Source organism: Pollachius pollachius (assembly GCF_949987615.1).
Source record: "Pollachius pollachius genome assembly, chromosome: 2".
Classification (NCBI taxonomy): domain Eukaryota; kingdom Metazoa; phylum Chordata; class Actinopteri; order Gadiformes; family Gadidae; genus Pollachius; species Pollachius pollachius.
The window spans coordinates 11084857-11112847 of record NC_136935.1 but is presented as its reverse complement, the minus strand read 5'-3'; the positions used below and the strand labels follow the sequence as shown (position 1 = coordinate 11112847).

At 44.7% G+C, this 27991-nt stretch overlaps 2 protein-coding genes across 2 annotated transcripts in view; one reads left to right on the top strand and one right to left on the bottom strand.

Moving 5' to 3' along the window:
* Positions 1 to 28: 28 nt before the first annotated feature.
* Positions 29 to 12998, top strand: bfsp1 (beaded filament structural protein 1; the record flags this gene model as incomplete). The annotated part of the gene is made up of 8 exons (XM_079729937.1): positions 29 to 405; positions 1575 to 1635; positions 2499 to 2594; positions 5468 to 5560; positions 6568 to 6681; positions 7721 to 7941; positions 11272 to 11363; positions 12016 to 12998. 8 exons carry the CDS (start codon positions 29 to 31, stop codon positions 12996 to 12998), a joined length of 2037 nt encoding a protein of 678 aa, XP_079586063.1.
* A 1968-nt stretch (positions 12999 to 14966) lies between these two features.
* The window catches only part of pcsk2 (proprotein convertase subtilisin/kexin type 2), a gene marked incomplete at its 3' end in the record, with an annotated part of 32588 nt that continues 19563 nt past the window's right edge, over positions 14967 to 27991 (bottom strand). The window contains exons 10-12 of the mRNA XM_079729344.1: positions 26544 to 26644; positions 24196 to 24423; positions 14967 to 15456 (exon numbers count right to left, since the gene is read on the bottom strand). Of these exons, the coding sequence (XP_079585470.1) occupies positions 14967 to 15456; positions 24196 to 24423; positions 26544 to 26644 (819 nt within the window). The remainder of the gene's footprint in view (positions 15457 to 24195; positions 24424 to 26543; positions 26645 to 27991) is intronic.

Here is a 27991-nt window from a genome sequence, read left to right as displayed (position 1 = left end):
CCAGCGAAGGGGGAAGAGAACCACCACCATGTTCAAGACCAGTTACCTGCGCGAAGTGCGCAAGGACAAGTACGAGCGCTCCGATGTCTTCGAGGAGGAGGAACCAGCGTGCGACGAGTCCTCCGCCGGGGCCTCGGCCATCCAGGGCTGGGAGAGCCTCCAGGAACTCAACGGCCGTTTCGCCCGGTACATCAACCGGGCTCGCGTGTTGGAGCAGCGCAACGCCGTGTTCCGCAAGCAGCTGGAGACCCTGCAGCGCATGGAGGAGGTGAGCGGGCTCGAGGAGGCCTTCACGGAGCAGATCGACGTCAACCGCCAGCGCATCCGCGAGCTGTCCAACGAGCACGCCAAGCTGGAGCGCGAGCTGAAGGATGCGTGCCGCATGCTGGATGAGTACACGAGCAAGTAAGTGGGTGAGAAAGGGTACAAGTTCAAGATTTGTAACTCTTAAACCACTTGTTGAGAGACTAGGATAGACATCTCAGTGATAAATACCATTGCACAATGTCATCAATGTTTTTTTTATACATTTTATTAACTAAAGCAAAACACCTCTTTTATCAGGATTTCTTTCTGCAATTAAAATGTGTTTCTTATAGGTTTCTGATGTAATAAATGATGTATAAAACAATGTTAAGGACAACCCAATCTGCTCATACGTTTTAACACAGAGCAGTGGAAATAATAGACTATATAACACTCTATTGGTTCTCTATTATTCATACTGACGGCGACAAATGGTTATTATAACAAATCTTCAAAAATGAGGTGCAAGGTACTCAGGGAAACAGTACGTAGCTGTTTGTGTAGCTTCAGAAGTAACACATAGCAACTGCTCCAATAATGAGGATTGTAAAAGGATATCGACCGACTAAGGCCACGTTCAGGTCAAGCCGAAGAGATAGATTACTACATTTCTTGTGATTAAGTCTGTGTTGATTGAGAAGGTATCGGACCCCTTGCCCAAGGACGACAATTAAAGCTTGAGTAGGCGATTCTGAGAAACCTGCCGGAGTAAACTAGATCTTTAAAGTCTCCAACTGAATAAAACCGATCCCACACTTCAGGGCATCCCTCAAAAGCCACTCCCGAAAAACACATGACTAGCTTTGTAGCTTTAGCATAGGTCTGCCCAGCCTTGTGGAAGGCTCTGGTCCTGCGCAATGAGTACACAGGCAGAGTGCACACAGGTGGCTGGGTATGTAGGTAGAAAAATAGGCCATCCAATCGTTTGGGCAGGCTTATTACAGGCCTGAGACAGCCAAATACGCTCAGATTTATAAACCTTTGGTCAGAATATTAGACTTGTTGATTGCTGTTGAGATATAAAGATGATTCAACAAATAATGCTTCTAAAAGACATGGCGATTAAATTCTTGTCTAGACCTCTTACGCCATCGGGAAAGCTTGAGCACTTTAACACAAACACATGCCTGCCCATGCACGTACAAGCACACATATATAAATCATACAACTGTCAAACATTCATAGCTTACCGCTATTAAAATTCACAATGTGATTGTATTTGTTCTTGTTTTGAGCAAAAAATGTGATTTGGATTTTCTGTACTCTAGATACAGGAACGAATGCGAGTATCAAGAACAGCTCAGGAGCACTCTGGAACAGCTTAATAAGGTAAGGTTGTGTTTATTAAACTAGGCTTGGAATCAATGCATCTGATAAAATAACTAGATCTGATATGAGTAGTCACATCAGCCGTAACGATTCCAATTAAAAATAAAGAAAGTAGTTCAATACAGTCTGTTCTCCTCCGCTCTACCTTTCTGTCTCTCTTATATACTCATCTTCTCTCCTCATAACTTTTATCTTTCATCTCCTCTCAACCCCTCCTTTCTTCTCCCCTTTCCAATTCCTCCCCCCCTTTCCTCCTTTCCTTTCCGTCCTTTCTCCTCTCCTCTCCTCTAATTAACTCTCTTCCTCATCTTATCCTCCCCTCTACACCCCTATCCCTGTTCTTCCTTCTCCTTTATCCTCTCAAAATCTTTGCATCCTCTCCTCCACCTCTCCTTCCCCTCCTCCTTCCCTCTCCTCTTCCTCCTCCCCTCTCCTCTCCTCCCACCCTCCCCTCTCCTACTCCTCCCACCCTCCCCTCTCCTCTTCCTCCTCCCCTCTCCTCTCCTCCCACCCTCCCCTCTCCTCCTCCTCCCACCCTCCCCTCTCCTCTTCCTCCTCTCCTCCCACCCTCCCCTCTCCTCCTCCCACCCTCACATCTCCTCTCCTCCTCCCACCCTCCCCTCCTCCTCCTCCTCCCACCCTCCCCTCTCCTCCTCCTCCTCCCCTCCCCTCTCCTCCTCCTCCTCCCCTCCCCTCTCCTCTTCCTTCTCCCCTCTCCTCTCATCCTCCTCCCACCCTCCCCTCTCCTCCTCCTCCCAACCTCCCCTCTCCTCTTCCTCCTCCCACCCTCCCCTCTCCTCTTCCTCCTCCCCTCTCCTCTCCTCCTCCTCCCCTCTCCTCTCCTCCCTTTCTCCTCCTGGTAGGAGGCGGATCAGGCTCTGCTGGGGAACCTGGAGCATCAGATCCAGAATCAGTTCCTTCAGGATGACATTCTGTCCACCAGAGACAGGCACAAGAAGGTCAGTGGAATATCATACAGATACAGACATTTCGCAATGAATATCAGTCTGGCCTTGGCTGGGCGGCAATCGATTTCCGGTTATGGGCGCAACCTTATGTTGTTCAAAACTCCAGCCAATCAGATTAAATGCTTCCCTCTTGCCCTCTTCTTCAAATCCGGTGGTTGGAAGTAAAGCAAAAACATATTCTGCTCTCAGAAAAGCCTTCCATACTAAGTTATGTAACCTTTAAACATCGTTATCAGGCCCTTTTCATATAAAACGGCTTTGATTGCTCTGTCAATATCTACCCTTTCCTCGGGCCCCGCCATTGTTTTGGAAATTGGGCAGACGGTTGCACGCCTTGATCGTCATGAACTTCAACTCCGCCCCCCCAGTGCTGAGTGCTGATTAGACTTGTAATACAAAAGAAGGATGAAAGGGAAACAGAACGTTTACTGAAGAGATAAGGATGGTCTTACGAGGCTAAGGCACACGTGAGAGATTTGTTTAGTTATCATTTTTCTGCCCCTGATCTCGCAACATGGGGACAGTTAAATGAGGTGTTAAAACCAAGTTAAAAACAAAGATGCATACAAGGTGATATTAGCCAATTGATTTGATGCCCATTGAGGTTAAATTGGAGAGGTTCTGACAAATGGAGAAACGTGGAAACCAAATCACAGCAACATTAATAACAGATTTTCACAGGGTTGTGCAGGTTTTACAACGGCATTGCTCACACTTGCTGTAGCATGAACTTATCCACGTCATGTAATGGATTTGGTGTCATGCTAAAGGAGGAACCTGGATAAAGATACCATGAGTTGTGGTAGGGTTTAGATGTTGTCCTTCTCTCTCAGGATCAGAACAGAACAGTGTACAGAACAGGGTGCTCTTGGGATTTACTGGTAGTACAGAACCAGAGCACCCTGTACACTACTCTGTTCTGTGCAATACGTGGGGAAGAGGGGTAGATGAAAGGGGTTTCAGTGAACAGGCGTCTTGCCTTTACACATCAAAAGGAAAGAAAAAGACAGTTGAAGTGTGTTTCATGACCAACACCATAATAACCTCCACAGCAATAATAAAAACCGTTACAGTCTGTGTGGGGCTGGGGACGTTTGTCCTCAGCGAGTTAATCAAAGCAGCATGAGGGGATACATGGATTCACATGGTAATGTATGTTTTCCTGCCTGTCATGCGCGGTGACTGCCAACGTAAATAAAAGGGCAACGCGGGGCGAAAAATGTGTGTGCACTCCCAAGGGACCTCGAAATGTGGGAACAGTGGGAGTTGGATCAACAAAATGTGAGGAACAACAGAGTTATGGTTTCTATATTGCAAGGGGGTTCGCAAAAGGCCTGGATATACACAAATAGAGACTAGGGATTATTGCAATAATTCAAATGCTTTTCACGTCATAAAGAATCCTTTGATTTTCCTTTCAACTAAATTCTATTTTTGGGCAAATGGACCTGAAATGTCTGAAGTGCATGTTATGGAAATAAGCGGCTAGGGGCCACAATAGTTATTTGAAATTTTAAGGCAATATTCCACCGTCTCACAGATATTTCTATGGGGCTGATGGCCCTGAATGTTAATGGTACGTAAGTAAACTCATAGTTATTGAGTCCGATGACACAATGCCAATCCAAATGTGAATATTTTTTGAAAGTACGATAGCCCTTTCTCGCATGAATCATATTAACTATATTGAAAATCCTTAAACCCTTGCACTTCCCTCTATGCTGCTAGTCTCGTTTCTGTCCTGTTTTGTCTGTTCTCTGCTATGAGCTTCACAACCGAGAACAGACGAGGTCAAAACCGTATCAGGCTGCTGTATCTAAATATGTCGGTTGGGTCCTTTTGTGAACATTCTGGTGAAATTTGTATTTATCTAGTTAATACAAAATCTGTTATCTCTGTTATCCATTATCTCTCATATGGCGAGATAACGGTGAGCTAATATTTAATATATAATTACCTGAGTGTTGCAAGCAGTGCTCCACTTTTGCTACTACTTCGACCTAACTACTTCCAAAACTTATGGCAACTTTTAAAATGTTGATATTAGCTTTCTAAAATATTCTACCTTCTAAAATAGTGTGGCAACCGTGGGCGTGGATGCCGGTTCTGAGTGCCATAAAGGATCCTGGGAGGGTTCGGATTAGTCACCTTCTAGTGTCTTCCTTGGTCCTTTGCGTTTGCGACATTAGACAGGGTGCAGTAATTAGTGTACACCCAGGTGAAGGTGGAGTCGGGGGAAATTGGGGCACTGCCACCGAGATGCTTAGGGTGGTGGGATAATCCCTGTATTGGTTATGTGTTCTGTTTGTTAAAATGGAAAGCTCTCGTAGTCGAGCGGTGTTAGGGGCGCGAGAGTGCCAATCGTTTAAAATTATTAATCGATAAAAAAATATATATATCTATATCGGCCGTTTGTGAGTCGGCACCCCCGTCTATTTGTCTAAGTGTTTCCAACATATCCGGTTTACTTCCGCTAGAAGCTGAATGCTCACATGCTTTAAACAATCTTTTTCATGACATGCTATCTACACAAATGAAATGTCAGATGAAGAAGACTCCAAGGGGTCGAACGGTACAAGCCTTATCATTTTGCTGCCAGTATATTGCTTTAATATTACAGCGGTATCCTGTATGTTGAGATTACAGCCAGCAAGCTGAGTACCTTACTGGCAAAACTACTGTAATTTTACAGTGAAATGTTGTACAGTCCACAGTGTACCTGTAGACATGTCCATGAGCTTTTGTCTCTAGCCTAATCCCCAGCTGCTCCATAATAACAAGAAGTCACCATGGGGATAAAAGCCTCTGTTAAACGACTAAACGACTAGTCAGTAGCATATTGGTTAAATGTCCTCGTCCTTCAGAACCTGGCGGAGATCCAGACGTACGTGAACATACTGCATCAGATCAACCAGACCGCCCCCCTGCTGCAGAACATGTCCATGGGCATCTCCGAGGTGGGTCATACCGGTTGTCAATGTCAGTGTGTGTAGCTAGGTTTGTGTGGATGTGGAACTGTATGTCTGTTTATGTGCACGTTAATATTTGACTTTGTGTGTGTGTTTGGAAAATTTTTATGTGCACTCAAAAAAACAATACACAGACAAACACACACATGTCACAGGGTGTGTTTGTGCACGTGTGTGTGTGTGTGTGTGTGTGTGTGTGTGTGTGTGTGTGTGTGTGTGTGTGTGTGTGTGTGTGTGTTTGAGACTTTGTGCTTCTGTGTGTTTACAGTGTGACCTGTATGTCCTTGCATGTGGGTGACTTTATGTGTGTGTTTGTGGGCGCATGTGTATTTATGCATGTGTGTGTGTTTGAGTGTGCTTGGCATGTGTCAGCGTGAGTGATTGAGTGTTAGTGTTAAGTGATCGACACTGACCCTGCAGCTAGAGAGCGACCGAGAGGGACACGATGACTCAGAGCCTGTCACACCACGTAATGAGGCGACTGCCATAAGCCGCGTTTGCCTACTCCTGTCAATTTGCACTACAGTGGAGCGTCATCGTGTCCAGTTGTATTTTATTTATTAAATATGTTTTATTTGTTCATCGCATATGCGGGGCTAAATAGTGTACCCATTCCTTGTCGTGAGTATTTTGTTGTCCGGAATGGTTTAGCATTGTTTATTCAAATGATTGAAAAACACTGAAGACTGTTACTTTGCCATCCAATCCACCTGTTGTTCTGTGTGTATGTGTATGTATGTGTGCATCCATGCGTGTGTGTGTGTGTGTGTGTGTGTGTGCATCCGTGCGTGCGTGTGCGTGTCTGTTTGTGTGCACGTGTGTGTATGTGTGTGTATGTGCCTGTATGTGTGTGTATGTGTATATATGTATGTGTATGTGTCTGCGTGCAATTGTATCCGTGCGTGCGTGCGTGTGTGTGTGAGCTTGTGTGTGTCTGTGCATGCATGCATGCGTTCATGCTACATGAATGTGTGTGTCTGTCCTGTGGTGTAAAGGACCAGGAGAGGCTGCTGACCCAGAGGAGGGTTCCGGAGCTTCAGAGCCAGCTGGAGGAGTACAAGAGCGCCATCTGCCAGCTGCAGATGCAGAAGCAACGCCTACAGACAGAGGTGGGTCCCATGACATGAGCACACGTGCGTCACCATGACAAAAGCCACTGCCATGCGACGCAGCCCACACATACGTGGAAATAGACAACGCACGCATCCGCACACAAAGTTCAAAGAGATGGCAATCCTTAAGATCAACAAACAAATATCTGTATGTATGATCTTCTAACTCTATAGGAACCAGAGATAACCAAAATAGCACAGCATTCCAATTTGATAAACCGGGGTGAGGTAGCTTGACATTCAGGGATTGCACACAAAATAATGAAATCTCTGTATTTGATGATATTGATTTATGGTAGTCGCTTTTTTCCAGGTATTTCCCAAAGACAAAGTTCTGATGTCTGCTCAAATGTCAGCTCTTAGCTCTGCTCATGTTTTTTGCCATGTATTTTCTAACTGTCTGGATCGAATTAGTGCAATATAATTGTTTTATAGAAAAAATGGTCACCCTGTGTTTATTCAATTAATATGAACATGTTTTAAGGCGCCGTTTGACATTCAATATGAATGCCCACTAAAATGTAGACCCACTAACAGGACAGGCGGTCATTTCTTCTTCCTTTTGTTTTAAAAGTTAAGTTGACAGTTAATGGGGGTAGGATAGTCAAGTGGATAGGGCTTTTGACTTGTAGCTGAAAGTTTCCAGAGTCTACCTTTAGACAGTCTCGGGCAATATACCGTAACCCTATACCTGCTCACTGATGGCATATATCTAAAAAACATAATAATCCCAAACCTGTTGAATCTGCAAAATTATTAAATGATAAATGTCAATAATACATAGTTAGGTTGACAGGTAAGTTATTAGTTGCCAGTTAATTTGACAGTTAGGTTGACAGTTGAGTTGACAGTTGACAGCTAATTTGACAACGTAGTCACGTTGACTGGAAAGTCGACAGTTCAGCTCCCGTTGCACTGTTTGGAAGAGGCTCATGTCACTCGCTGAGCGCGTGATCCCATCATTTCACTCTGAAAAAAACAATTGCTTCATAATCTCTCCCCCCCTTCTCCCTCTCCACCACTCCCTGTGCCCCAGACGGGGTCGCTGGAACAGGCCATCAAGAGCACACAGGACGGCTACGACGACGAGATCCAGGCCTACAATGACCAGATCGAGGCGCTGCGCAAGACCATCGAGGAGGCGGAGCGTTCCCTGGAGCGCTACACCAGCGAGTGCCGCCACCTGGCCATGTACCAGACGTCCCTGGAGAACGAGCTGGACCGCTACAAGAGGATCATCGAGAACGAGGACAACCGGTAAGGAGCGCTGAACTCGGTCGACAACGGTCTGAGAATAACCCCTGCCAGCAGGCAATTAGAAAACGTCATTTTGGAGCCATCCGTCAATTAGAGGATTTACCTCAAATGTCTCAAATCGTATTTGATGACAGTCATTTAGGTAATTTAGCAATAATGATAATAAATATAACCGCAAGCGGTGATTAACGGGGTCCGAGCAAAATTAAAAGTCAAGAACACACTAATGGCAGATATATAAATATAACATATAATTGTCATATTTAAGGAAAGATCTTCCACTTATAAGCCTGAACTGCAGCCTTATTCACATGGTCAAAGTGTCTATTGATATGCACACAACATCCAGAAAACTCAAAGCACATATTTCTCAAGTGAATTGAGGGCTTTCTTCAAAGCATATACCTGAAAATCTTTGAAATTCTGGGGAAATTAAACATTTGTAGTCAGGAACACTAACGGAAGAAATATAAATATGACGCTGTTAATGTCATATCTCCCCTTAATGCCATACTGTGTCTTGGCAGTCTGATTCTTGGAAAATAATGAGCCGGAATGTTGCTTGCCTGATGAATTTCAGGTGCTGTTCAATGTTGTGTTTCTTAAATGAGTGGCAATGACAAGAGGACAAGTTCAGCTTATTCTTAATGATCTAATCAGGATTCGAACTCTCAACCTAAGGATCACCAGTACACGACATTATCCCGTTGAGCCACTGAAATTCATGAAGCATCTTTGACATCGTGAAAATGTCGATTGATAAGCACACAACATCAAGAAAACTCCAAGCACACATTCACAAGAGAATTAACGGCTTTCTGAAAATTTGCACTGTCAATGGTAACCACCTAATGATAGCCGTATAGTAGTTATACAATAACAAAATGGTCATATAGGCAAAATGGGTTGAGACTGTGAACGTTTGGCTTTTCTATGAAATTGTGGGAAAAGTAAACATTTTTAGAGCAGAAGACCAGGGTGAAGATGCATCTGATTTTAGAGATTAATATGATGAAAGAATTTTGAGCCCAGGTCAATCTAGTAAGGAGAAATAAGGGTAGTTCATATATTTTTTTAAATAGCGCCACCTTTGGGTGCAGTACCACAATTTGTGTGCATGGGTAGTGGGGGGTATTGGTATCCACCTAATAATAGTCATATGTTTTTTTTATACATTAACAAAATGGTCATATAATAAAAATGGGCTAACTGCTCCAACTTTATTGGCCAATATTTCTTAAATGGAACTAAATCAAACAAATTCTGTTCAATGATTTTTGTGAGGCTTGGTCTAAAGATGTTATGTAGCTTTTGATTATTTTTGTAGCCTGTGAATCTTTTTATCATGTTTAGCTTTAATATGAAATTGTGGGAAAAGTAAACATTTTTAGGGCTTTTTTCAGGGTTTTATAAATGCATTTGATTCTAGAGATTAATATTCTGAAATAATTTTGAGTCCAGGTCAATCTGGTGAGGAGAAATAAGGCTAGTTCATGATTTTTTACAATAGATATAATACAGTACCACAAATGTGGGTTTATGGGTAGAGGTGTTATTGGTAACCATACCTGAGAATGTCAAGAGTTTTCGACTTACGGTATAGGCTGCAGTATGACTTTTACAGAATTTGAGGGAAAAAAAAAACGTTACAGAAACAATAGGGGACTAGTCCCCTAATAATAATAATACATTCAACTTTTATAGTGCTCTTCTAAATACTCAAAGTCGCTTAACAGAGTGAAGACAGAATGAAATAATTTAATAATAACGTATATAAATAGAAAGATAAAAAGATAAAATAGGACAAAAATAGGTAGCTAAAAAACTGAAATAGGTAAGACTAGGAAGGGGAGGGGAGAGAAGGCAAGGAGGTCATGTGTTGAAAGCGATCTTGAAAAGGTGGGTTTTTAGGGCCTGTTTAAATGATGGGAGTGTGCTAGCCTGTCGGATGTGCTTGGGAGGGAGTTCCAGAGGGATGGTGTGGCAACTGAAAAGGCCCAAGTACAAATACCAGACATTTGCTGTTTAATAATTCAGATCTGTAATATTTTGTTTGTGGGTCATTATAACATGAATAGTTTAGTTATCTTGGCTACTTAATTCTTGGCTACTTATGGTTAAATCGTAACAGAACAGAGTAAGACATCAGCCCCATAAGTTCCTCCTGCGCTCCTTTTAACATGTTTGAACACACAGTGCTGCAGTCCGTCACCGTCGGCAACGCAGATGTTGAGAACTTCAAAGACGTCAAAGTACAGACTGTGCTCAGGCACACGTCCTCGCTAAAGAAATGTATGGTTGGATCGCTGCGAAACAAACATTTTGATCCACTTCTTGTGAAGCTTCATCAGGTTTAGCCGCTACATCCTTGATTGTTCACATCCAATGTTTGAGCACGGCACTCCAAACATGGCCGCACACAATTTAAACCGACAATACAATAAATGGATTTAGATGTTTGTTTCGCAGCATATCAACAAAGGAACAGTGAGTTTTTCCAGAGGACACATGCTTCAGTACAGAGGATTCTTTAAAAAATAGGACGATTCATCATTTCAAAGTGGTTGAAGAAGCCAGTGGTGGATCTGTCCCCAGCCATCTGCGGTGGTGACAGAGTGTGATTCCATAGCAACGTGTGTTCATCCATGTTCAGACGGAGCGCAGGGGTTCCTGGTTCATGGTTGTCTAGGGTGAAACCATCATAGGGATTCAACAACTTGACAGGCAACAGGCCTGTCGTTTGTTAGAACAAAGCGCACAGCAATGAGGTCAGAATGAAAATAAATACTGAGAAACATGCAGAAACACAGGTAAACATAATCAGAAATCAAGAGTAATCAAGGTGACCCACATTTGAAAATCGAGACACAGGGGGAATAAGCATGGGGATTAGGCCAAGATAGTGGTAAATAAATGTTACATGATGTTATTGTTAAGTGTGGGATACTGCTCCCCTTAAGGAGGTGTCAGTGATACACTGTAAACATATTTGATTAACAATGAGCGTACTAATCTATAGACAATATCTGGAAAACGCATAACCAGAAAAATCAACACATAGTTGAAGACTTCAACCGAGCACACTCCGTTTACTAGTTCACAGGTGTATTTCCTTATGTCCGCCAACAGATGGCAGTGCTGTACCACAGTCACTTCCACATCAAGCTGTTCCTCATATTCAGTTCATGCTTTTAAATTTTTCTGTTTTTCTGTATAAACATTCTCTTTTATTTTTACTTTGTATAAATAATTAATATTACAGTACCTAGGGATCCCCTTCCCCTGGCTATAACCTTTGTTGTATGGTTGAACCTGTTCTGATCTCTGCAGGTTGAACTCAGCGATAATTGGCACACCCATTACCCTGTTCACCACTAATTGTTGCAACACGCACGCGCCCACGGCGCCCAGCCGAGGGAGAGGTGAGTTTACCAACACGGCGGGGGTCATGTGCTGTCATCATCATCTCTATTCATTAAACATTCAAATCACCGGCTATTGTGTCGTCGGCCCACTCGGCTTCATCAAGTTCTTAGAAATTCAGCCTCCACTCGAGGCAAAGTGTTCAGTGTCTCGGCGGATAGTGTAGGAAATGTACGAAATGTAGTCTGACATGTGCAAAAACCTAAATGCAATTTCTATACCCAAGACACAAACATACTTGCATGCCACACACAGGATTGATGAGAGATGAGGTAACTCATTCTATAAAACGTAACGTTTTTTATTCAAAACATAAGTATATGATTTCCCTTATACATGGTAATATATTTCGAAAAAAGTGCTCTCCTCCTCGCAGATACAAATTCCAATATTTATACAAATACAAAGCAACTATTGGTCGGTACAGAATCTTAACCCAACACATTTGGAATGCAATCTGCAATTGGAATGTCAATTGTATGTCTATAATTAATAAGAAATAGTGGAAGTAGTTTACGTCACCCATAAATGTCAGCCAAATTCCCCATATCGATACAGCCCATAATTCCACGCAACACATTGAAAGGTTTCACGCTGAGGGTTGTCCCCTCCAGACGTCACGATGCCCTCTGACCTCTATCCCCCCCCCAGACCTCACCCAGGCCATCCAGGACATCACCACCATCAAACCCCGCCAGAAGAACCTGGCCAAGAAGGTGCAGAAAAAGAAGGAGCTCGGCCCAAGAGACGTGGCCGACTCCCAGGACGACCGTCCCGGTGCCCCCTCCCACGGAGACACCGCCGGCGGGGAGGATGAGGTGGTGAAGAGGACGGAGCAGAGCACCGGCTCCGTGCCTGGGGCGCGGGTGTCCCCCCAGGACGTCCCCGACGGCGCCCAGCTCAGCAAGGCGTTCGACACGCTCTGCAACATCGTGCGCGACCGGATGAGGAAGTACCGCAGGCCTGAGCCCATCGCCGACTTCTACACCAAGGGCCGCTACGTCCTGGTGACGGGGGACGCCAGCTACATGGACCCCTGCTTCTGCACCTCCTCTCCCTCCGGCGGCCACGTCTTTGTCACCGCCGGGGACGGCATGTTCATGCCCCCCTACGACCCGCCCTACGGGCCCGGTGGACCCACCTACCCCCAGCCTCCACCCCCGCCCATGCCCATGCCCACGCCCGGCCCCAGCGACCCCACCCTGCCCTCTGGTGGCGGAGATAGGAAGGGCGACAACGGCGGCAAGGGAAAGGACGGAGGAGGTGGAGGTAATGGAGGTGGCGGTAGAGGCAAGGGTAAAAACGGAGACCCAAAGGCCAAGGACCCCGAGCCAACTCCTGCCCCCGGCCCTGGCCCCGGCCCCGGCCCAAGCCCCGGCCCCGCTCCTCACCCAGCAGGCCCCTACCCTTCCCCGGGGGATACCCTTCCGACCGGGCCTAGGGGCCGCCGTCCCACGCCCGGCAGCCCTCCCACCTGCAGCTACCACCCGGACACCCTGAGCTACGAGAAGGTGGAGGTGCTGGAGACGGTGGAGAGGCTGTCCGGCGACAACAAGGTGAAGGGTTACGAGGAGACGGCCCTGGTGGTGGAGACCACCGTGGAGAAGGTCAGCAAGAAGAAACCCAGAACCTGAAGTGGTTCTTAACTCGTGAGACGTGGGAAGATTTGCTTCCGTGAAGAAGACAATGATGATGGAGGATTAGTGTGCCTTTCATTTGATTGACCTCGCCGCCTTCTGCCTCAAGCATTTGCTGGTTCCCGAGGGACTAATGCTGCTGCTGTTGTTCTTACAGCCGTCTTCATGACTTGGGGGAAGATGAACATGCTCGAGACCCAAGCCACGAAAATCTCTAAAAGTTTGAAAGAAAATTGTATAGAAAGTTACGCCGCCCTTTGCGACTTTCCGCCCTGAAGTTTATGAAGTTGAAATGAATGCTATTGCCTGCAATTAACAGTTTTGCTGTGTATCAATTAGCTTGGATTGATATCATGCATAATAAAAAATAGTCATACATAAACTAATTGTCTTTTTTTTGTCTTAAATCTCTAGTTAGAGCACAACTTTGCCCAATTGAATCTTGGAATACACTTAGTGTACCATCTTCAGTTTCTCAATTCAATCATTTAAGGGTTTGAATCATTGATTCTTCCTGGATTGAATATGGAACAAACAGCGTTCACCTACATTTTACATTGTGTCCTGATCAAGGCAGAGCAAACAGACTAAATAAGATTGTGTGAGGAGAACGCTGTCAGTGAGTGATCATTTTTATCACACCGTTCATTTTATAAAAGACGGATGACACCTGAAACCTTTTAACCAACTGTATATTAATGTGCACTACGGTGTTATATAAAACACAAATTGTCAGCCTAAACTTTTAATCATTCATCATGTTCCATGGATAATCTAGCCTAATTGGACGCAAACTATCTGTTTAAAGGAACGACTAAATGATGAATTGGCCTTTCAGTGTGTCAGGAACTTTCAGCATCATTGCTAACAATGCCTCCCCAGCCCCCACTCTCAGCTCTTTATTTCTTCATCCATCAACTTCGTTGATGGACGTTCCAGCCAAGTGCAACTCCCATTATATGTGCCTTGATGGGCATTTGTATTGAGAGAAACAGCTGTTCACTGATCGTGTTGATCGTATCTTTATTTGAAAAAGAAAAACGATTTTGAAAACAAACCAGAGCAATTATCTTTGATGTGTCTAATTTTGTGTGTTTAGGTATGTCTCCCTTATGAGGTGATTTTAATAACTTGCTCTGTCTTATGGCTATGATTCAGTTCAGGGATGGGCAAATCACTCAAATGCTTTAGCAAACATCTGAATATATTTATTATTTAGTATATCGTCAAAGATTATGAAATGGAGGACCACATACCGCAAAATCAATCAAAACATTCCTTTCCTCGTTTATATAGAAACAGTGCATGTCACAAAAATATAAACAGAAAGAAGTATCGCCGCTCGGTTTGCAAGATATTCAACTTTAAGTAGACACCAAGATTCACTTACAGTCACAAACTGTACAACAGTGGACTGTAGAGAGGTGCGGGGGAGAGGCCAAGAACAAGAAGGTGAAACAGTAGAGATCGTATTTGTATGTACAATTCTGTAGACTGTAAAAAAACAGACAAATATATGGTTTTGTTTTTCTGTTTCATTCTCTCTCGCAATATATAACAGATTCTTTGAAGGTTAAACTTTTATTATGATTTTGGATTACAAGAAACATTCATTTTTAAGTGGGTACTAATTCAAACACAAAACCAAAATGGGCAGCGCCTAGAGTCAGGGACGAGAGAGGTAGACAAAACAAGAAGATCATAAGAACAAGAGAGAGATTGACCAAGGGTTTGACTGAGAGGATAGGAGCTCTAGCAAGAAGGGATGGCTAGTGAACGAGGGAGAGAGAAATAAAGAGGGAGAGAGAGGGGGAGAGAGTAAGAGGAAGAAAGGGAGAAAGAGAGGGTAGAGAGAAAGAGAGAGAGGGAAGGGAGAGAGAGATAGGTAGAGAAAGAAAGAGAGAGGGAGAAAGAGAGAGTACAGGGGGGGGGGGGCTTCATCTGGCACCCATGCATGACAGTGGCTCAGTTGTTTTTACTCAGCAGGCTCTTGAGGCTGCGCTCCACCGCCTCGTCCAGCTCCTCCTCCAGCTCCTCCTTCTTGGACATGGCCAGTTTGGACTGGTAGTCGCGCACTACCTGGTCTATGTACGGGGCACTCTGTGTACCGTGCAGCATGAGCGTCCACTCCTTCAGGACGCCCCGCTGGGCCTCGGGCCCCTGGAAGCCCACCTCCATTACCCAGGTGCCCCGGGGGTCCTCGCCCCAGGTGTGCGTGGTCATGAAGGGCCACTTGTCGAAGCCCACCTTGGCGTCGTCGTCACGCGGCCGGCGGCTCAGCAGGATGGACTTGGTGGCCATCGGTGAGGTCATGTTGATGTTGAGGTCGCCGCGGCGACTGGCGTTCACCGTGACGACGGCCTGCACGTGCTCCAGGTAGCGCACAAAGTTGTCCTGGCCCTGGCAGGCGTCTGTGTCGATGGTCAGCACCAGCCGCCCGCCAGACTGGATCTTACTGGAGAGGGAGTAAGATCCAGAGGGAGTAACAAACAGCATGAAAACAATGCTGTTTGTTAGAAGAAAAGCTTCCATAGGGAACATTGGTCAATTTGATGGCTGACCGAAGGATATAAGCCGTATGATGTTGTTGTTTCAGGTAAAGGTGATGAAGTAACTACACTTTCATTCATTCACATTAATTAAACGTTGATGTTATTTGTCATTCTTCAGACTTCGATATAAGGGTGGACTACTTTTTTCTAGACACTGAGGTCATTCTGTAACTGAGCAGTGTCTTACAATGGCCTTCACCACTGGTTACAAAGACACAAGAGTGCAGTCCAGAGGAAACCACTGAATGTGTTACCTCCACTTCGTTTTACTCTTCAACACGGCAGCTGAGCACCGAGTATCTGAGCATCTGAGAAGAGCCTCCCTGAGTTCCCGTGTTCTTTCTAAACATTGAGCCAAGGTTAGTTTACATGACTTTTAGTCCCAGACTGAAAGATATTACCGTCTCAAACCGTTTATCTCCTCGCCCACTAAGAAATCTTTCCAAAGACAGTCGAGGAACGATTTATGCGGAAATTTATGTTTAGCGCATTATATCGATACAACAAACGTTTTTTGGGCCCTATTTTAACGGTCTGAAATGCAAGTGAGAAGCGCCAAGCGCAAGTAGCTTTGTGGGCGGTTTCTGAAACTGTAAAATAGCACCAGGGAACGTTTGACCAGAACACGCCCCCTCCTTTCGCCGAACCGCCCCTTGGGGTGCAAGATCATTCCCTAATTCACCGACGCGTGGCGCAGGAGGGAAAAGAACGCTCTGCGCCAGTTGCAAACTAGCAACGACACATGCGCCAGTGATTAAGTCAATTGCGCCGGATGCAAGATAGGGCCCTTTATATTCATATTCCACTTGGTTTAAACCCTTGCATGCTTTCCAGCAATGATTTAGCATGACTATGGTGGTTTGAATTATAATGATGTGCTTAGAAAACTCAAATAACAAATCCTTCCTGCTCCATTTTGGAGGGCTACCTTTTAATATCTCCTGTGTATGATTTTGTTATGTAAAACCTGTTGAATCTAAACTCAAAGCGATGTAAACGTGAATGGCTGATGTTTGAATAATTGTTCCCGGATCAAAGGCGTGTCGGTAGAGAAGGCAGACTGGGAGGCCTGGAAGCCAGCGCAGACTAAGAGACCTTTTTAATGGAGGAGTCTGCGCATTATCATTCCAATTAAAACAAATTAAACCCACGGCAAAATATTTTGGAAATGAATTAATTCAATGCATCTCAGGAGAGAAATGGCCTTTTGTTTTTTCATGACATGAATAATGCATCTCTGGTTAATATGGCACATGGATTATGGTAATGCTCTTCTTCTCCAATGTAACCCTGGAGTGGCAAGGGACACTCATAACACGAATTATAGGGCTGCTACTTGTTTGGTCCGAGGCACTAGCTTGATAGATAGAGGGTATAAAGTTAAATAAACTGTAAAATCGGAAGAAAAATAGTTAAATGCAGTTTATCTTCGCAAATGGCACTGTGGTAACTGATATAGGTCCGCAGGCTTGTGAGGTTCATAAACTTGCCATAAAAATTATATTTTTCTGCTGGCGTCCATGTTTTCCCAGGCAGACGCAACGGGACGCATGTGGATTGAAAGTCTGGAATCCCGAATCTGAACTTCAACTGAACTTAAATCTGACTACAACCCGTGCCTTGGTAGATAAAGGTAGCAGACCCATAATTAGTGTTATGAGCGACACCTGTGTTGTTCCTGCGATACTGGCAGCCTCCGTGAAAAGACTGACTTTAATGGTGGTTCTCTAATGTGCATATAAAGTAGGTTTGCCAACATCCCTTTTATTGAGCTAAATGGGTTTGCCCCAGTTTGTCCTTGAATTGCAAAAATGTGTTATCCAGAATATTAAAGATTGATTCTCCCGTCTAACTACAAGATCTGGCTGATAATGTCCTCGTCCGTCTTTCTTTCTTGTTGATATAAAAACCACGACGATAGCTTTGTAAGCGCTCCAGGCCTGCTCTGTGGCCACCACTACCATGTCACATTAACACAGTGGAAATGAAAGCACCGGGTGAGGCAGAAGCAAAGCAAGGGAGGGGGACAAGTGAGACGGAAGAATAATTCACCGACCGCTATGCTAAGCACAGCATGCTAACCGATGGCGGCGTCGTGAGCTGAGTGATTGAAGCGTCAAGAAAAACAGAGCATGATCAGCGGGGGAGTTTTCAAAGTACTGTCAACATCACATAATGTGCCCGGGGGTGGTGTTGTAATAATATAAACGACCAACAACCACAATAACAATAATAATTCAAATAATTATAAGGCTTAACACAATTTCTTCCATCTCAATTATAAATGCCAAGGTTTCGAAACATAAAATCAAATCTTCAGGTACTTTCAACACAGTGTGTGTCCGTTCAGGCTGAGTTGAACAGCTAGGGAATATGCCACACTCTGGTGAGCAGAGGAATACAATAATAAAAAATATCAAAGTGTGTGTACGTAAGCCAATCATTCAATCATTCTCCATTATGATTATTGCGGTTATTATTGCTGTTGTGGTGATGGGGTAGGATCATGTGCATTATTACATTTTCCTAAACAACAAATTTCCCCGGCATGGCAGGTAGCATCGTTTCCATCTGATAACGTGAAAGAGCAATTACGGCTGTCGCGGATGAGATGGGAGTGAGGGGGCACGAATGTTGCTGATTAATATACCAGCCGAGGCCCCAACGGAGTTTCTTGGCTTAATATAGCAGGTAATAAGAAGCTGTTTAGCTCCATGATATAAGATGCCCACCAGTATTGCAGCTAGCGTGTAAGAACTGAGGCATGCTTGTTGTGAGAGGCTGTGCGACTGCATGCTATGCTCTGCTAGTTTGCAATGAAGTGAATATTTCTATAGATAGACACTTTTGTAATTAGCAACTACATAACAAACTTAATTACTCAGAGTCAAACTGGGTATCGACTCAAAAATGACAACCCTTTTCTGAACTGAACAATTACATATTTCTTCTTTCTATGGCTGAAAGGACTATACCAGACTACAATAATTGAGCATAAGAAATAATCTCTGGTATTGTAATTTGCCTGTCTCTGTTATCACACAAATTCACTCTCAATGTATGTGTGTGTGCACACATGCGCACACTGTCCCACACACACTGACACACACTGACAGACAGACACACAAACACACACACCCATCCACCCACACAATCACACAAACACACACACACACACATCCACACACAGACACACATATAACCACACCCATCCACTCACACACACACACACACACACACACACACACACACACACACACACATAAACACACCCATCCCCCCACACACACAAAGGCAGACATAGACTTGCATCATCCGGCAGACATCCAAACACGAGGCAGGCAGGTCAGATAAAGGATCATGTCTCTATCTCTGCTCTTCAAGTGCTAATTGGCTAGCTCCTGGGATGCCATGAGCGAAGCGTCTGAGTTCAGATCACTGATTAAAAAGCAGAAGAGAAACTGAATACCAGAGGTCTGTGGCCTCTCCTGTGTGATCCAGCACAACAAAAACTGTTCACCACACCACAGCTTGGCATTCATAGTTGCGTAGCCTGGCGGTTGCTAGCATGAGCCAGTGTGGGAGGATACCAGATATGCTATTTACTTGTAGCTTATATTATTCAATGCCTCACCCGAGTGGAAGGAAATCTTGCTTTGAGGTTAGGCTGCAGACATGTGATATCAACCCCCAGATCCTTTCGGTTGGGAGTCGAACACACTATCTTTCTCCAAAACTTATGAAAATAGTGAACAATCCCTGACCCCTCTTATAACTGCAATTATCCATTCCTCTCTCATCTTTGGTACTGTTCCCTCACCCCTCAAATCAGCTGCAATAACCGTTATTCTCAAGAAACCCGGTGCTGACCGCCGCAACTTCAACAATCTCCGCCCAATCTCCAACCTCCCCTTCCTTTCAAAAATTCTGGAAAAAGCAGTTGCCTCTCAGATTCATGATCACCTCTCTCACAATAGTCTTTACGAACAGTTCCAATTAGGCTTTTGCCCACTTCATAGCACCGAAACAGCTCTTGTAAAAATAACCAATGACCTCCTCATGGCTGCGGACGCTGGACTACTCACCATCCTGATCCTCCTGGACCAGAGTGCAGCTTTTGACAGCATTTCCCACACCATCCTCATTGACCTCCCTTGGAATATCTGATACACCTCTGGACTGGTTTAAATCATATCTGTCTGGACGTACTCATTTTGTCCAACTCAAAACATTTAGATCCCATTCTTCCCCCCTCTCCTCTGGTGTACCCCAAGGTTCTGTCCTTGGACCCCTCCAGTTCATTATCTATCTCCTCCCTCTTGGCCATTTTTTCCATAAATGTAATATTCAGTTCCATTATTATGCATATGATTACCCAGCTCTACTTGTCTACCAAACCCACCACGACCCTCCCTCCCACCTCCCTCTCCGATTGCCTCCAGAACATCAGATCCTGGTTCTCCCAAAACGTTCTCAAACTCAACTGTGATAAAACTGAAATCCTCGTTATTGGCACCAAATCCACCCTCTCTAAAATAAATGACTTCTCCATCTCCATTGACAATTCATCAGTTTCCCCCTCTCCTCAGGTCAAGAGTCTGGGTGTCATCCTGGATAACACCCTATCATTTCAGTCCCATATCAATAATGTCACTCGGTCAGCTTACTTTCATCTACGTAACATCTCTCGCCTGCGCCCATCTCTCTCCCCTAACAGTGCTGAAATTCTGGTTCACACTATGGTCGCATCGCGTTTGGACTACTGCAACTCTCTCCTCTTTGGTTTACCTGCTAAGTCCATACATAAATTACAACTGGTACAAAACTCTGCAGCCCGTATCATTACTAAAACCCCCTCCAACTCCATTGGCTCCCCATCAAATATCGCATCATTTACAAGATCCTGCTTCTCACTTTCAAGGCCATCAACAATCTTGCCCCTCAGTATCTTCCCGAGCTCCTCCATATCAAGACACCAACCCGTTCTCTCAGATCGTCTTCCTCCATCCAGCTCACCCTCCCACCTGCTCACCCGGTTACCATGGGAACTCTCTGCCTCATGACATCCAATACTCCAGTTCCATTATCACTTTCAAATCTAACCTGAAAACTTATCTATTCAGCCAAGCCTACTCCCTTTAAGTCAGTCGCATTCTTGGGACTAGAATGACACAACTGTTTTTCTCTTGTACACTGTTTTATTATGTTGCTGTTGTTTTTTGTTTGCTCTTATAAATGTTTGATTTTGTAAGGTGACCTTGAGTGTCAAGAAAGCCGCCCATAAATAAAATGCATTATTATTATTATTATTAAGACATTTTCAGTCACAGTTTTGAAATGAATACAGTGGGGCAAAAAGGTATTTAGTCAGCCACCAATTGTGCAAGTTCTCCCACTTAAAAAGATGAGAGAGGCCTGTAATTTTCATCATAGGTTTACCTCAGCTATGAGAGACAAAATGAAAAAAGAAATCTAGAAAATCACATTGTCTGATTTTTAAAGAATTTATTTGCAAATTATGGTGGAAAATAAGTATTTGGTCAATAACAAAAGGTCATCTCAATACTTTGTTACATGCCCTTTGTTGGCAATGACAGAGGTCAAACGTTTTCTGTAAGTCTTTACAAGGTTTTCACACACTGCTGCACTGGTATTTTGGCCCATTCCTCCATGCAGATCTCCTCTAGAGCAGTGATGTTTTTGGGCCTTCGCTGGGCAACACAGACTTTCAACTCCCTCCAAAGATTTTCTATGGGGTTGAGATCTGGAGACTGGCTAGGCCACTCCAGGACCTTGAAATGCTTCTTACGAAGCCACTCCTTCGTTGCCCGGGCGGTGTGTTTGGGGTCATTGTCATGCTGAAAGACCCAGCCACGTTTCATCTACAGTGCCCTTGCTGATGGAAGGAGGTTTTCACTCAAAATCTCACGATACATGGCCCCATTCATTCTTTCCGTCACACGGATCAGACGTCCTGGTCCCTTGGCAGAAAAACAGCCCCAAAGCATGATGTTTCCGCCCCCATGCTTCACTGTAGGTATGGTGTTCTTTGGATGCAACTCAGCATTCTTTCTCCTTCAAACACGACAAGTTGAGTTTTTACCAAAAAGTTATATTTTGGTTTCATCTGACCATATGACATTCTCCCAATCCTGTTCTGGATCATCCAAATGCTCTCTAGCAAACTTCAAACGGGCCCGGACATGCACTGGCTTTAGCAGGGGGACACGTCTGGCACTGCAGGATTTGAGTCCCTGGCGGCGTAGTGTGTTTGTGATGGTAGCCTTCGTTACTTTGGTCCCAGCTCTCTGGAGGTCATTCACTAGGTCCCCCCTTGTGGTTCTGGGATTTTTGTTCACCGTTCTTGTGATCATTTTGACCCCACAGGGTGAGATCTTGCATGGAGCCCCAGATCGAGGGAGATTATCAGTGGTCTTGTATGTATTCCATTTCCTAATAATTGCTCCCACAGTTGATTTCTTCACACCAAGCTGCTTACCTATTGCAGATTCAGACTTCCCAGCCTGGTGCAGGTCTACAATTGTGTTTCTGGTGTCCTTTGACAGCTCTTTGGTCTTGGCCATAGTGGAGTTTGGAGTGTGACTGTTTGAGGTTGTGGACAGGTGTCTTTCATACTGATAAGGAGTTCAAACAGATGCCATTAATACAGGAAACGAGTGGAGGACAGAGGAGCCTCTTAAAGAAGAAGTTACAGGTCTGTGACAGCCAGAAATCTTGCTGGTTTGTAGGTGACCAAATACTTATTTTCCACCATAATTTGCAAATAAATTCTTAAAAAATCAGACAATGTGATTTTCTGGATTTTTTTTTTTTCATTTTGTCTCTCATAGCTGAGGTTTACCTATGATGAAAATTACAGGCCTCTCTCGTCTTTTTAAGTGGGACAACTTGCACAATTGGTGGCTGACTAAATACTTTTTTGCCCCACTGTATATGCAGTGAGATTGGAGGATGGAACCCACAACCTTTCGGCCGGGACTGGCATTACCGTCCATACAGGCAGACCCTGTATGAGCATGTAAGCAGCCCCCTCTGCCTGGGATCTCTCCTGGTTGTCACTCAGCATAATCAGCAGTGTTGCTAGGGCACACCGTGCTGGGAAACGTGTGGCCACTCTAATTATAGCCACAGAAGACCTCTGGAGAGTCAAAGTCACGAGAGCACGGAGAACAAAAAGAGGTTGGACTGTGTGGTGAGGAGCGGAGGATTGACGGGACAGGGAGAGAGAGTGAGTGAGTGAGGGGGATGGAGGGTGGAGTGTTGGAGATGGAGCTAGCAGTGATGAAGGGGAATGGAACAGACTGGCACGCGGTAAGGAGGGGTGGGGTCCAAGGAGTGGGGCTGGAGCAGGGAGAGGAGGATGCCCCTCGGGGGGGATTGCAGACAGCTTGCAGGCAGGACACACATGTGGGAGAGGTAGGTAGAAAAACAGGCAGGAAAGGACGGAGAGAGACAGGCCGATGTCCGAAGGACAGGGAGGCAAAGAAATAGACAGAAAGATATGTAGGTAGACACCGAGAGACAAAGAGACACAGAAAAATGTGAAGATGGATGTAGAGAAAGAAAGACAGTAACCAATAGATGGATAGAAGCATAAACAGACACATACAGACTGAGAGATAGGCAGGCAGATTCATACACAGATAGGCAGGCAGGCAGGCAGGTAGAGTTCAGAGAATTCAGGTAGAGAAGCAAACTGATGGACACAGACAGAAAATGATAGACAACTAGACGGGCATGTCTGACAGATTACGCATTACAGATCTCGACCACTAGGCCAAAGAGAGAGAGAGTCCTCCAGAGTGTGCACCAGATGGCTTGACTGTAATCAAACTACTGCTCAGTCTACAGCTTTGTGGAACACACAACAAGACCAGCACCCGGGGAATACACACACATACTTAGAAATAAGCACCCTAACTTCATACCCTGTGTTACTGCAGCTCTTGGACAGATGACAGATGCATCTCTCATGCAGAACACTGTGTTCCTCTTGATGGACTGCAAATTGTGTTTTGTATCTTAACAGCAATTTCTGTCTTACTTGACAATTTGTTTTGGATCAAGGAATGCACACACAAAAGGGTATTGGATGTGTGTGTTTAGCCTAATAATCTGACGCTATGATTGGATGGATATATATAATGGCAATCCCAAATTTGTTTGAATCTGGAGTGCAGTCCAGAGAAAACCACATAATTAGAGTCAACTCTTTTACAGTATCCTGATCTATATTCACTATCTTGACCTCTTTGTACTCTTCAGCCAGTAGCAGTCACCCATGAATTACAGCTTCTATCAAATCAGACATTGCAGTTTGCACTCTTGTTCTCTTCCCAACTTCACGATACATATACTTTCATGGGAAACCCTAACCCTAACCTTAACCCTAACCCTTAGCCTAATCCTAAGAGTTTAGACCATAAGAACACCTATTATTTTGTGTCTCTGTATAATTTGCTGCGATAAAATGTGCCTATAAAAGTTATGGCCAGGTGTTGTTTCATTGAAGACTGAAAAGGCAGAAATCCTTCCAGTGTGCCTGCCCATGTTCACACTCATTGGCACATTAAACATAAACATACACTACAGCCCACATCTTGTATACAACGTCTGCTTACTGGTTGTCCTGGATGGACCCGGCCACACAGTGGAAGCGCTCAGGGACGGTCTTCCACTCGCGGGACATCTTCACCATGCCGCCGGCGTCCAGCACGCCGTAGCCAAACAGGTGGTTGAACTCCAGGCCCACGCCATTCCTGCGCCACTGGTGGACCTCGTCGTGAAGCTGGTTCCTCTTGGACGTGAGCACCGACAGGTGCTGCATGTCCCGCCATGTCAGGTCAGGACTGTGGGGCGAAGGGGGGAGATAGACGGGGAAGGGGGTGAGGGTGGAGAGAGAGGGTGGCGATGGGTTGAGGTTCAGGTTAGAGCCATGCTTGAGGCTTGGCAGCTGCGTCCCCCTATTCTGGAGCAGGACCTCCAGCCGAAAGTTACTAGGTTCGATCCCTAATGGCCAAGGTCTCCTTGGAGGCATCCTAGAGCATCTCAGCTTAGCCCCCATCTGAATTCACAGTAAGTCAACTTCAGATCAATCCTCATGATGGAGCAGATACGGGTTAGGCGTCTCGGATCAAGGTTGCCTTCTATGTCTGTGGGGCAAAACGGGATATATGTGGTGTATCCCCATCCCAGGGATACACATTTCTGAACAATACACAATAAGCAAGGGAAAGCAAAGGTTTCCCTTGCACATCCTCTGGAAATGTGTTGATTGCAGGTCTTTTCCTCAAACCATCCACACAACACATCAAAGCAGGGGCTCATTTCAGAAGCCAGACGGATTCCCCCCGTTTCTCTCCTATCTGAGAGAGAGACAGGTCCACCGCCTCTCTTATCTTCGCTGTGTGGGAGTGACAGCTTTTGTTCTGGAGGTGACTCATTGACTCCTGCAAATGCATGGCTCAAGTGTGATTGGTGGGGGTTGAACAAATAAAAAGGAAGAGGAAAAACGAGGGGGCCTCTCCACTTGCATTGCGGTTTGTGTACGGCGAGTGACCACCTTCAATGAGCGACATCATTATTGTGTGTGCAGAGCAAACAGGCTTTTTCTTTATGCAAGGCCCCCGACAGTCAAGTTGTTGTAGTTAATGACCTTATGAGTTGACTGCAATCAGGCTGGAGCACTGCAAGGATACAGAGTCCTTCAGAGGCCAAAAAGCCTTTGGATTGAATTAACACAAAATAAAACCGATTTTTAAATGTTTCTACTTGGTTGATGTTTGTTTCCCAACTCAAGTGTTTCCCCAGCTAGGCTCGGATCCACCATTTTAATCTGGAAGAAGAAGATAATCACAGTTTGGATGTAATCTGTGTGAGCGCACCTACGTCTAAGAACGGGATAATGAGCAGCTAAATTAGTGAACTAGACAGAGAACATTCTTGGATTTCATTTTATGCTCGCTCTGATGCAGGTCTTAATTGACATACAACCTGTCATAAGAGTTGTTACGATAAGGAGGTAGACTATGTCAAACGAAGGGCTGAAAAGAATAACAGATGGCAACTGTTGAATGGAGAAGGGCAAGAAAGAGATAGTTTAATAAATGAGCGAGAATGTCACGTTTGGGCCCCACTTTGTACTTGTCTTTTTGTTATAGCTATTTAAAAACGATATGATTGTATCGTATTTTCAATTCATTTAATTTCCATCACAATAACTCACCAGCTGTCTATAAAGACGTTCCCTGTTTGTTTACCGAAACGTACTGCACCATTGGGTGGGTGTTAAAATGTGTAATTACACCAACAATCTTAAACGATTGCTGAAATCAAAGTGGAAGAGAAGTTCAACAAATCTTTTTTCATCACAGACACACCACAAATGAATAGGGGGAAATGCTGCATCGGATGTCTCCTTCTCTACATAAATAATAATAATAGCCCAATATTGAGAGAACAAATGTCAGAGAATCAATAATGTCGCTCTATCTTGCAGAGAAAGTGCAGAAATTTGATATTTGAAAAGAAATCTTAATTTCAATCAACATATTTTGCAGTGCAATGCATCTTCTTTTAATAAAGTTTGCAGAGTACATCCAAGAGCAAGAGAGAGGGAGATTTAGCTGCCACAACTGTCAACTCAGTGACTATTTTAAGTAAGCTCTGACGTGACTAAAGGAGACATATATTGACCGCTCAATGAGAGAGTGATACAAAAAGACACTGAGGGAGAGAGAGAGAGAGAGCAAACACACAAATACACTGAGAGACAAAGAGACAGAGAGAGAGAGAGAGAGAGAGCGAGAGAGAGAGAAAGAGAGAGAGAGAGAGAGAGAGGGGGGGGAGAGAGACAGACAGAGAGAGAGAGAGAAAAAAAGAGAGGGAAAGAGGGAGAGAGAGAGAGAAAAGGAGAGGGAAAGAGAGAGAGAGAGAGAGAGAGAGAGAGAGAGAGAGGCAAGGTACATACTTAGCCTCCAGCGCTAGGGCGAAGACCCCAGCGGCCTCCGGAGCAGCGGCAGACGTCCCCGAGTGTCGCAGGGTACAGTTCCCGTACAGGTCCGTGGTGGCCTGTCATCGCCAACACACAGGAGAGATAGACTAAGTGAACATGCACTTCATTCATTTGGAGCTCAGAGCTGGGGAAGAGAAGGTTAGCAGGGGAAGCCACTTTTACCGAAATGAATGAATGCTGGAGGTTTTGGGGGGTATGATAGTGTGGTGGCTAGGGGGGTTGACTACTAAGCCCGAAAAGTACTGGGTTTGTTCCAAGATGTCTGCAGCCTCACCGGTAGGCATTCTTGGACAAGATCCCTACCTGCCCTGCTCCTCAATGACCTATATATGAATTCACTATATGTCAATTTGGATAAAGCCGTCTGCTAAATCAGTAGTGAATAGGTTACAAATAGGTAGCACTAGGTTATCAGGTCCTCCAATACTGTATATATGCACATCAGCATTAACAATCCTTCAGCAACCTAAGCAACAACAAGGATAAAGAATGAAAACATTGGTGGCCAGATATAGAATTGGCATGGCGACACTTACCATGCCATTCATGTATCCCTTATCAGTTGTTTATGATTTCAATTTATTACTAAAGTAAATATCTGATGTTTGTCTTTGCGATGATGAGGAATAATTGGCGAATGAAGTCCAATTAGTGAGAGTCACCCTTGGGACTCTCCCTGGATGTGTACATAGCCACAGGGTGATGGGTGCCATCACAACACAAACAATGTGTGTATGTGTGTGTGTGTGTGTGTGTGTGTGTGTGTGTGTGTGTGTGTGTGTGTGTGTGTGTGTGTGTGTGTGTGTGGCTAAATGTGTGCGTGTGTGGGTGTGTGTGAGTGTGTTTGTGTGGGTGTATGTCTAAATGTGTGTGTGGGTGGTTGTGTGTTAGTGTGTGTATACACAGAGGAGATCATTACAAACCCAAGCATGGTCTATTCTATCAGACAGCGCTTAATCATGACACCCCTTTGTTATTTACTTATTAGTCATTTAGCAGATGCTTCTCTCCAAGACGGTGTTTGTTTTCTTTAGATAGATGTCATTAATGAGACGTTTAACAGGGTTAGACTTCTTGCTCAAGGTTACCTACAGCTACGGGTAGACTGAAGACCCAGGGGTTTCAAATCTAAGAACTTTTCCAATCTTCCAAACCACTATTAGGTCGCCGCCTTTGTCAGGGAGCTCCCGCCACCACACTACGAATGAAATCATAGGTATGAGACAGAGTGACGTAAAAGGCAGGCCTTTTAACTGGAGGGAAAACGAAAACAGTTATTTATTCTCCAACTCCAGGATCAATGACACATGCCTTTACAACTCCAGAGCGTTACTTCCTTAACCGGAGTCATTTCTGAGTGAGTTGATACAACGGCTGGTTGGAAAATACCACCAAAATACCAC